Here is a 10,722-nt window from a genome sequence, read left to right on the forward strand (position 1 = left end):
TTTAAATGAAAACTTTTTTTTTCAACACTTTTGTCGCTTTTCCCGATGTTTTTTTTTCTCTCCACTTTTTTTCGACCTTCTTGCCACTTTTTTCCGACGTTTTCGAAGCTTTTCCCGACACATTTGTCACTTTTTTCATCGTTCTTTTATCATTTTCTTTTTCAAATGCTATACAATTGAATGAAACAACCAAATTCAATGAAAGTAGTGAACTGATCATTTATATTACTTGTGAAGAGTGTTGTATGGAACCATCCACGTTATTTTTTATTTTCTTTTGACAATTTGGTTGCAAGAAACCCAAATTTCTGATCTAGAAACTTGTTGAAAGCGAGTCAGATTTGACCAGAGGAAAACAGGAAGGTTAAAGTGGGTCTATTTTCTATGTGTGCACAGGAAAGGACACTCTTATTAAGAACCCGTTGGAATCTCCAGCGAGGGAGAAGGTTATAACAAATGAAGTGCGCATGACAAATGAAGTGCGCATGCTTTTCGGCTGCACCCGGTACATGCGCCGCAACTGCAAGAATAGCGCAGTCAAAACAAATTCGGAATGGCAGCTGGCTTGACTCGGTTCGACCAGATCAAATAGGGGCGTGGGGTCTACTTGGTCGCGTTTTGAACACAGTAAATGGTCAGTACGCATGTCTGAACATAAGAGGCGCACCTTCGCCAGCTGTTACTTGGTGACCATGTGGGAAAACCCCCACATGAAAACTTTTTGGGGAATCCCTCCATCTGGGGGTAGTTTCAGGCTGTACAGTAGAGCAGGTGTGAACGAGAACAATGACAACAATCTGTCATACATTTCCTAAGAAGCCATAGCAGTTTGAGAATACAGCAATACACGTGATGACTTTATATTGTTTTCCCTGCGGGAAAACTGAAGTACTTAACTTCAGTGCGACTCTGGGGATCTACTTTCAGAGGGGAATATTGTGCTTTTTACTGCATTACATTTATTTGCAGCTACAGTTACTTGGTTTATTTGCAGATTGACATTTTAAATACAAAATATACAATGAGTGTATTTAAATGCAATGCGTAGACTAAACTAGATTAAATAGATGAATACAACTTCAAATTAGCTCCACCTCAGCCAACTGCAACCGTAAAAAGATGCGTGCACATCAATAATATAATACACATATCACAACACAGCACTGGCGGGGAGCAGTCCTCTTCTTAGTAGTAGTTTTAAGTTATAGTTATTTTTACTTAAGGAGCCTGTAGATACAGGACTTTTACTTGGGTATTTACACACTGTGATAAAAGAGTACTTCTACTTCCACCACTGATATACTGTACTTTAATAATGCCCTGGTCTAAATCAACCACCATTGCTTTCATGTCGTGGCTGGGGGAGGACATTTGAGGACATTCGTGTTACTTCTGGACATTTTAGAAACCAAACTGACTGTGTAGGCTGCGTCACGAATCATTTACAGGAAATGGTCAAGTGCCGAGGAAACCCCCCTCCCTCGCGCAGCCCCTCCCTTCACGTTAGTAGAAGAGGCAGACGGTCCTACAGATCACCACAGACACAGACAGACGGAGCAACGACATGCTGCCAGCACACTTCAGTAAGATGCATGCACTGCTGCTGCTGCTGCTCATGGGCTTTGTGGTAAGTAACTTTAGACCGATGAATGCATTTCGTTGTAAACTTAAAAAACACAAACAGATTGTGACCGGTGATAACTGAAAGTAGCTGCAATACCCTTTATCGTCTAGTCGTGTGATCGTTTGCTCTACATTATGCTACTTTTAGTGAATTCTAGCCATCTTTTATTCGGAAATAGTTTCATCTTATATTCTGGTCGAAATTGCGCATTTTATTTCAAGGCTACAGCCTATGACGCACGTTTGTTAAAAAGTTACTTTCACTTTCGTTTTCCTCCCAGCAGTAAGAAGACTTCGGTTTGCGTTGCAATGAAATCACATGCCTTTTTTTCTGAATCCTTATACGCAAAGTTTTGAGATTAATAGCAACAAAAAAAAATGTAAAAGAAAGAACGAAAAGCACCTGGCTGTCAGTTTCAGAACTCTCATCTTGTTGAATGTTTGGTACTTTCCACCACACCCAGTAACAGTTTGCTGTTAGAGGAAGTGAACCAACAGTGATGACAGGAAGACCACCAAGGGGGTAAGCGAGCATCCGGAAAGCGTACCTTCTATGGGGAGTTTCTGAGGCTAAAGGAGTTTGTAAGTTTTATTTGAGTAGGACAATGCACATTAATTAACATTTATGTAAATGCGCAAGTGTTAGCCAGTCAACTGTAGTCCTAGTATGCATGTCTTTATGATGGGAAGAAACCGGAGCACCCGGAGGAAACCCACGCAGACACAGGGAGAACATGCAAACTCCACACAGAAAGGCCTGGAACGACCTGGATTCGAACCCAGAACCTTCTTGCTGTGAGGCAGAAGTGCTAACCACTGAGCTTGCACACTGCTCCAACAAACACCAACAGTTGGGTCAGTGTGGGCCGGCCGGCCGTCTGTGTTTGTTGGCGTTTGTTGGATGGAGTTGTTAGAGTTTGACATGTCCAGTCTGGTCTGGTGGAGTTGTAGAATGTCGGACCAGTGTAGCCCTTTTTCCAACAAACGGCAACATTCTAACAGATCGAAATGCTGTCTCTAAAATGAGTGTTTGTTTTTTTCTGGCAATTAGTGGTGTAACCATAGTGAGTAATTCCTCAAAAGCTTGAGGAGCAAAACGGGCAAAATTCGCAAAAGCTGGAGTAGTTCTTGACACAAGTTAGGATAGACACCCTGTTTTACATGTCAGTATCCAAGGTCCAATGTTGGAGTTTGCTGGCATTTGTTGGAGCAGTGTGCAAGCTGCTTAACAAGCCATCACCATTCGTTAGCATCCCATTGACTCCCATTCATTTTGGCGTCACTTTGACAGCGAATAACTTTACATCTGAAGCGTTTAAAGAATCTATTTTTCCATTGTTTATTTCTAAAGAAACACGACAATGTATAAAAGGCTCCATTACCTTGTACCTCACGTTATGGCCCCGTAGCAGGTGTTTTTGTAAAAAATAGGCTAACGATTGTGTCATAACCACGCGACTATCTGTCGCACAGTAGAGAAATTACCGTTTAGTACAGGAGAAGCTCGCAGGCAATCGGGGGGGGGGCGGGGGGAGAGATTCCATGAAAGCATCGGAACTAAATATTTCAGCAACGTTTTGCTCCTGCTCCTACGTTCATGGACAGCACCTACTCACGCTCTCCATCTCTGTAAGATTGGGAATGATTGAGATTTCTCTTGGCACAGCTACCAGAAGACTTACAACTTTCAGACACGTTGCTCACATCACATCTACGTCATCAAGCTCAGTTTGAGGCTGGCGCAGTAACGCTCGGCCATCACCGGAAAAGTTCTTCCAATTGACTTCACTGGTCTCGGAGGAAGTCTAAGGCGTTGCTGTGTCCATTTCCTTCACTGTCTGTGGGAGACACAACACCATCACTACAGAGGAAACTAGTCCTGACTGCCCCTTATGTCTCACACTTGTTTGTTTTGCAGGCCATGACCGCTGCTCAGCCCCAGTGTGACCCACTAACTGAATATGAGTTGAATGGCCAGTGCTGCAAAATGTGTGGTCCAGGTACGTACACACAACTTCTAAAACTTTATTTTGTCCCTGCAGGGCATACAATACATGAAAACAACATAGACATGAAACACAGCAGGAGATGGGGGGAGATGACCTGAATACCTATGGTATGGTCCAGAATTTAGTTGTGTCTTGTTGGGCAAGTGACACACTTGTGAAAGTTCCTAAGCGTGTTTTTATTTTTTTTATCTTTTCAAATCACGAAGTACTAGGATGGACGCATCAGGTGAAATAGATTGCAACTTCTGGGTCACCTTAAGTATAGACTCCAAGGATTTATCCTCATTTGCTCTCGGGTGGATATAGACACAGACAGCAGCTCTGCATCTTTTGTGCACAGTCTTTCTGACTATTGCCTGATCATTCCTATGATCAGCTAATGGATTGAGACACGGGAGGATCAGATCCAGGGAAGGTTGACCGACAGGGGGCGGGACCACTGCTAAACGTTTGTTTGCATATTTCAAAATAATCTCAGAACATGGTATTTTTTATTATTCTATTGTTGCAGTCACATAGACACTCACTGGTGTCCCATTCACTGACTGTAAAAAAAAAAGTAGGGAAAGGGCTCTTTAAAACATGAACAACTGGGAGCCACTTATATCTAGGTGTAAGTGGAATGAACTCCTCCAATAGCTACATCAGCTTAATAAACATTAACTGTATGTAGAAGACAAAGATGGCAAAAGGCAGCATGTTTCAAGATAAGTCTTTTCTCAAAAAGCATCAATACTGATACTAAACATTTACTTTTGCTTTCTCTTAGCTTCTCTCTTTTCCTGCGTTTGGTTTTTTCTTTCCCCATCCTAATGTCCACAGCACTTAACTTAGCCGAGACTTAGAGGAGAAGAATCGATACCGCTCTCAAACCCATATGTTAAATATACAGCTGTGTCTAGGTAGAGCTGAGATGATTTGTTGATTAATCAATTCATTTTGTATGCTTCTCAAATCAGAGTATTTGTTTTATATCATTGTGGTCCGATAATCTTTGGGGTTTGGACTTTTGGTGGAACAATTTTAGACATTTTAAGATGTCCACTTGGAGTCTGGGAGTCAGAGCCAGACTAGCTGTTTCCCCTGTTTCCAGTCTTTACGTGAAGCTAAACTATCTGTATTCTGGCTGTAGCTTTGTATTTAACGGTCAGATACGAGAGTTATATCAATCTTTTCATCTAACTCTCGGCAAGCGCGTTTCCCAAAATGTCAAACTATTCATTTAAGCCACCATTTACTACATCCAGTTGAGACAAATACTATAATACTGCACAGTTCTACAGTTCTTATGACGCAGCGCTATGTTTTTCAGGGACCAGAATGTCGTCCTCCTCCGGCACTTGTCAGGATCCTCAGTGCGTAGAATGTGGCGATAATGAATATCAGGAGAAATACACAAAGGAAACCAAGTGTGAACGTCAGCCGTACTGTGACCCAAGTAAGACAAAAGAAACCAAACTGTTCCCTGTACTATATACTGATAGACTTTAGTTTGATGTTGCACTGTGTACGACTCGTGTCCATTCTTCTTTCAGATACAAACTTTCAGGCTGTTGTCCATGAGAGCAAGAAGAAAAAAAGCCTCTGCATGTGTAAAGATGGATTCCACTGCTCCAGTGAAGAATGCGTAACCTGTGTGGCGCACACAAACTGTGAACCAGGACATTGGGCTCTACGCGTAGGTATGACACATCTTTTTCCTTTAAATACTGAACATAAAGAATGATCAGCTTTGATTTGGCAATGTGCTGAATCTATCGCACTCTGTTTTTTAGGTACCCATACGGTGGACACAGTGTGTCAGAAATGCCCTGAAGGCACATTTTCCAACGACAGCTCATGGCACAGTGTCTGCAGGAAATGGACAGTGTAAGTACTGACGAATCACTATGACTTTGCGCCAACACAAAAGTCACCTCCGGTTAGACAAATGGCTTTCTTTCGAAAGATATGTGCAATCGGCAAACCTGTTTATTTCTGTTGTCATTCTTAGCTGTAACGTTTAAAGATATATAGTACAACACAGAGGTCAGACCTATCTGGCGTTACGAACAACGACATCTCACCGCCACTCGGACTGACTGACTGCTGGTTCGGGTGGTGTCGTTTTCTCCCAGCAGATAATCTAGCTCTCCAACCTAATGTTAGTGAAAGTGTCGACATGTGAAAGCATCAAACGTGCATTTTCTGTGAAGGTGATGAGAGAATATCCAGTTGTTCCTCAGTGCCGAATTTAAAATTGTACGTACAGGAGTCTTCTACCCGGAAGTTATTGTAAACAAACAAATTGTGGTCTAAAGGAACTCCCAATACATGTACATATGAACTGTGAAAGCAGAGCTCCGAAAACACTTAGGAGTGTGCAAAAAAATGTATTCACATTCGTATCGTGATTCAAAATTATTACATTTTTTATTTTATCAGTCTACTGCAATCACATGGGAAAAGTAACTACATTTACAGACTGTGAATCGTTTTTTTTAATCAAGAATCATTTTTGAATTGAAAATCGATTTTTGAGCCTAAAAATCGATATTGAATCGTGACATTTTCTGAATCGTGCACCCCTAGAAAACACACAAAAAAAAACTCATTAGAGCACCACCACTTTTCTTCAACATGGAAGTTATTTTTCCGTTTTTAAGTTTCGTCTTGTTACAGGCTCCCTCGAGCTTACCTTTTAGTTTCATAGTTAGTTTCATAAGTCCCTATTAAAGGGAATAATTTGGGAAATCCGCTTTTTACAGAAGGTTCAATGAAAAGATCACTACCACCCTCATATCTGTATGTTAAATATGAATCTTTGTCCAGGAGCACACCAAAAAATTCTCCAGCACATAACCCCTCGTGAATCCACAACGTGTCATTTTTAAACAAATAAGATATAACGTATTAATCTGTGAGCTTTAGAAGCGCTGGTAGGGGAATTTTGTTACCTTTTGGTGTTTGGACAGAGCCAGGCTAGCTGTTTCCCCCAGTTCCAGTTTGTATGCTAAGCTATGCTAACCAGTTAGTCAAATATGAGAGTTGTATTGATCTTTTTATCCAACCATCTGTAAGAAAGCACATTTGCCAAAGTGTTGAACCATTCCTGCAAGTAGGGCCTCAAACTTTATTTAGGTTGTAGAACTATGGCACTTTTTCTACCAGATATTGTAGAAAAATCCGAGTGGGATTTGATGTGTGTTTGTATTCTCTGGGATATTATTTGTGATTGTGGAAGGGCCGATTGCTCATTCTCTATCGAAAGAGGAGGATACCACTCTGGTGCTGCTGTGATGAAGGCTTGTTGGCTGTAACGTATCAGCATAACAAGATTCATTTGTAAACTGGGCCAATAGTATTGAGACCTTTTTTTGTGTGTGTGTGTTTTTGGAGTGCTGCTACCACTGTTGATAAATTATTGTCACTTTTCGCAGAGTACCCAATTCACTAAAGGTGTCAGTATGTTTTAAATAGGAGTGGAATAGGACACTTCAGGACAAATAATCACCTACATCTGAAACCAGGATGTGTCCTTTAACACTGTGAAATGTATTTGCAGATGTGAGAGTGGATACCATATTCAACAAAGAGGAACGGACAAATCTGACAACATCTGCGGTGAGTTCTGCGTAGGATGATAAATCATGAAGGTTTCTCACCTTAAGCTCTCTTGCCGCCTGCAGCTGTGTGGTTACTGGCGTCTTGCTCAGAACGAAACTGCGGAGGCGCTGAGACAGTACATCACCTAAATCTATGTTGGTCTGTGGTTTAGACTGTGGCATTAGAAGCTTTCACCTCTGCACGGTTTACATTTACACATCACCAATGTGTATTACTGGCTCAAGAATCCCTTTTTTAAGAATTTAAAACATGAGTATGGACAACCTGAGAATCTTCACACCTTCTTATCCGTGCTTCCTCTACTGGAATGCAAACATATGGCAGATATAGTGAAGTTTATTTCTACAGCACATTTAAACACCGCTTAAGCTGACATAGCACTGTTTAAAAAGAAATAGAAAGAAGTGGAAAAAGTAGAAAGAAAACCCCAAAAGAACATCCCGACGAGAACAACGGGCAGCAATTTACAATTAGGGAATCATAGACATGATAACAGATTGAGAGATAAGTGTGTGGGAAAAGGCCCGTGAGTAAAAATGTGTCTTCAGCCTAGATTGAAAAACAGAAATGCAGGGAGCACATCTGACGTCTAAAGGCAGCTGGTGTGGAGCAGCAACATTCACCTTTTTAGTTTGAGTCGAGGCCGAAAGAGATAGAAAGCTTATTTTCAGTGACGTAAAACGTTAAACAAATCAACCGTGAAACGCATTGAACTGTGAAAGTTCCCTTTTAATACTTTTCCCGTTGAACTTTATTGAATTCCCCTTTTACAAATAAGAGTTCACATCTGTAAAGTTGATTATGACATTGTTTTTGTGATGCTTAGGAGCCAAAATCAAAATCACGATAAAAATTTAATTAATTGCACAGCACTGGTTAATGGTTGTTTTTCTTCTCTTTTTCTTGTATTGCAGAGGCAACCTCAAGGGGGCACATAGTCCTGATCGTTGTTCTGGCTCTTCTGATTGTGTTTTCAGTAGTATTTTTGATTGTGTGGTGTCTATGCAAAGGTATGCTGTGATCTAAATGCTCTTTCTTATAAGATATGTATTGAGTTCAGGTTTCAGTAGTGCACTTGATGTACTAATGCTCTGTGTTTTTCTTCCTTCTGTGTTAGGTAACCAAGAAGATGCACGTGGAAAGGTAAAGGTAAATAGATTTTTGTGTGCTTTGTTGACTAAAGTTACCAGCAATGTAATAGTCTGTAAACGATCCAATGAATTGCACTTTAAAAAAAATAACACAATATACTGTGAATGATTACGTTGGAAATCATTGTTGCTTAAAATCCAACATGTCACTTTCCCACTTTAATGTTTCTTATTCGCCTTCTTTCCGAGTAAGATTAGAAGATCGATACTACTTTTTATATCTGCATGTTAAATATGAAGCCGCAGCCAGTGAGTGATTAGCTTATCTTAGCATGAAGGCTGGAAACAAGGGCTAGCAAACAGGGCTAGAAACAGCTAGCCTCACTAAACGCCGGTGTCATTTATTTAATCCGTGGGTGAACTGAACTTCAAAAAAAGTTGTGTTTTATTTACCTTTGGATGGAGCCGGGCTAGCTGTTTTCCTGTTTCCAGTTGTTATGCTAAGCTAACTGCCTGCCGGCGCTAGCTTCATATTAAGCATACAGGCATGAGAGTAGCACCGTTATGGATCATCTCATCTAATTCTGGACAAGAAAGCAAATATTGAGTTCCCAAAATGTCAAACTTTTATTAAAATGACCATTTAATTTTGGGTCTACAGGGTCTATAGAACACATTTACAGGGTTATTCTTAATCCCTTAACCTGAAAAAAGGGAATCCAGGTTTTGTGTTTACGTGGAAGTTCCCAAGTGGAGTGATCTGAATAATACAGTGCACGTAAACACACTTTTCTACATTTCTAATATTTCTCTCTATTTTACCCTTTAGGTCTGTGTCGGATCATGTTTCGGAGATGGAAGGCAGCCACTGAGAGAAACCAAAGTGCTGATAACAAACCCGACTGATGCTACTGAGGAGGAGTCCATGAAGCTGCCTGAGCTGCAGTCCTCGCAAGAGGAGGGTGGTGCGGGGCCACCGGAGGAAAACGAGGACCAGCCGAGCCAGGAGATATCAGCAGGTCTAATTCTCACTGAGAACGGAAAGGTTGTGACTGAGGAATATGGGAAGTCGTCGGTCCTCTCCCGACAGGAATCCCAACCGCATACATTTCCAGACAGCTGCGGTTACTAATGCCCCTTTCAAACCTATGTCTTAAAGGTGCCCTGCCACACATATTTCATGACTTTGTGGTAATGTCTGAAGTTCGACCATGGACTCTGTAACATTTTTTTTGGAACAAATGCCTTAGTTACCTTGTTTCAAGCCATTGTAGCGTGGTATAGAAAGCCTGCAGGAAGACTCAGCTCGATTTCTGCCAGTTCTCATTAATATTCAACGAGCTAAGCTGTTTGAATCTGATTGGCTAACAGCTAGCCAATGAGAGCCTGGCTATCAGCATCCTTCACCCAGCGCACCTGGGTGAGCTCATGTATAGTAATGAGCTCAGGCAACACCACGTCAGACTGACCAGCTTTTGATTTCTCTGCTTATTTCTTTTCAGTGGCTAGAGCTGACAGAGGAGGCAGCAGTTCATTTTCACATTCACGACTTAACACAAACACATATGGACCTAACATATTTCAAAAAATACAAGGAAAAACGGTTTTGTGTGGCAGGGCACCTTTAATCAGGGTAATACCCGGGTCAACTGTGTGTTTGAATGGGGTACCCCTCCTCGATCTACTCGGCTTGGCGACCCAGGTAGCGAAGTGGGTTTGATCGGGTTAGACTAGGGTCGGTTTCAGTGTGAATTGCGTACAACCTGGGTCACCACCAGCTGGGGCGGGACGAATTACATGATTGGTTGGAATTGACAGTGGGGCAGTCGTCACAGGTTGCCACAGATTTGGAAAGCCAACAACATAAATTTTGTCTCACTGTGCTTTACGCTGAGTTTTTTTTTATTTAAAATGTTCAGTACCTTATCGCGCTGATGTGACCGAGCCCGTCCCGAACATCATTTCTAAATCTGTCCGAACCTGGCCCGGCATGTCGGGTTGGGGACCCAGGTCGTTTCTGAATTGCCATGAGCGGGGATATACCCCAGTCCCTCCAGAAAAACACGATTATGCAATCGCATAATTCAATGCATAATCAGCCAAAGTCCGCATATTTATGCGGGGGCCGCACATTTTCAAATACGCCGCACTTTCGCCACATAAATTTGCCGATTTCCGCGCAAAATATGCGGGGCTTGCATGATTTCATAATCCCCGCATTTTCGTTGCTAAAAAGTCACATATCTCTTAGCAGAGAGTTGAAAAATGTTGCGTTTACTTCACACAAGAGCAGCCATTTTCCCCTGTTGCCATGGGAACGTTATGAAGTGACGCAATTACACGACGTGAACATCATCGAAAAGCAGGGTGTTGGGGGAATCCCTTTTTTTTTT

The 10,722-nt window shown here is 41.7% G+C and overlaps 1 protein-coding gene across 2 annotated transcripts; it reads left to right on the forward strand.

Moving 5' to 3' along the window:
* Nucleotides 1-1,482: 1,482 nt before the first annotated feature.
* cd40 (CD40 molecule, TNF receptor superfamily member 5) lies at nucleotides 1,483-9,589 on the forward strand. Of its 2 annotated transcripts, none has more exons than XM_039800158.1 (9): nucleotides 1,483-1,627; nucleotides 3,542-3,623; nucleotides 4,945-5,070; nucleotides 5,168-5,314; nucleotides 5,408-5,501; nucleotides 7,177-7,235; nucleotides 8,153-8,248; nucleotides 8,356-8,381; nucleotides 9,159-9,589. In XM_039800158.1, exons 1-9 carry the CDS (start codon nucleotides 1,565-1,567, stop codon nucleotides 9,459-9,461), a joined length of 996 nt encoding a protein of 331 aa, XP_039656092.1. In that variant the 5' UTR covers nucleotides 1,483-1,564; the 3' UTR covers nucleotides 9,462-9,589. The 2 variants fall into 2 exon arrangements, with proteins under 2 accessions (XP_039656092.1, XP_039656091.1); XM_039800157.1 differs by having other exon boundaries at nucleotides 8,356-8,387; nucleotides 9,159-9,588.
* The last annotated feature ends 1,133 nt before the right edge of the window (nucleotides 9,590-10,722 follow it).

This window comes from Perca fluviatilis, chromosome 5, assembly GCF_010015445.1.
Source record: "Perca fluviatilis chromosome 5, GENO_Pfluv_1.0, whole genome shotgun sequence".
NCBI lineage: Eukaryota > Metazoa > Chordata > Actinopteri > Perciformes > Percidae > Perca > Perca fluviatilis.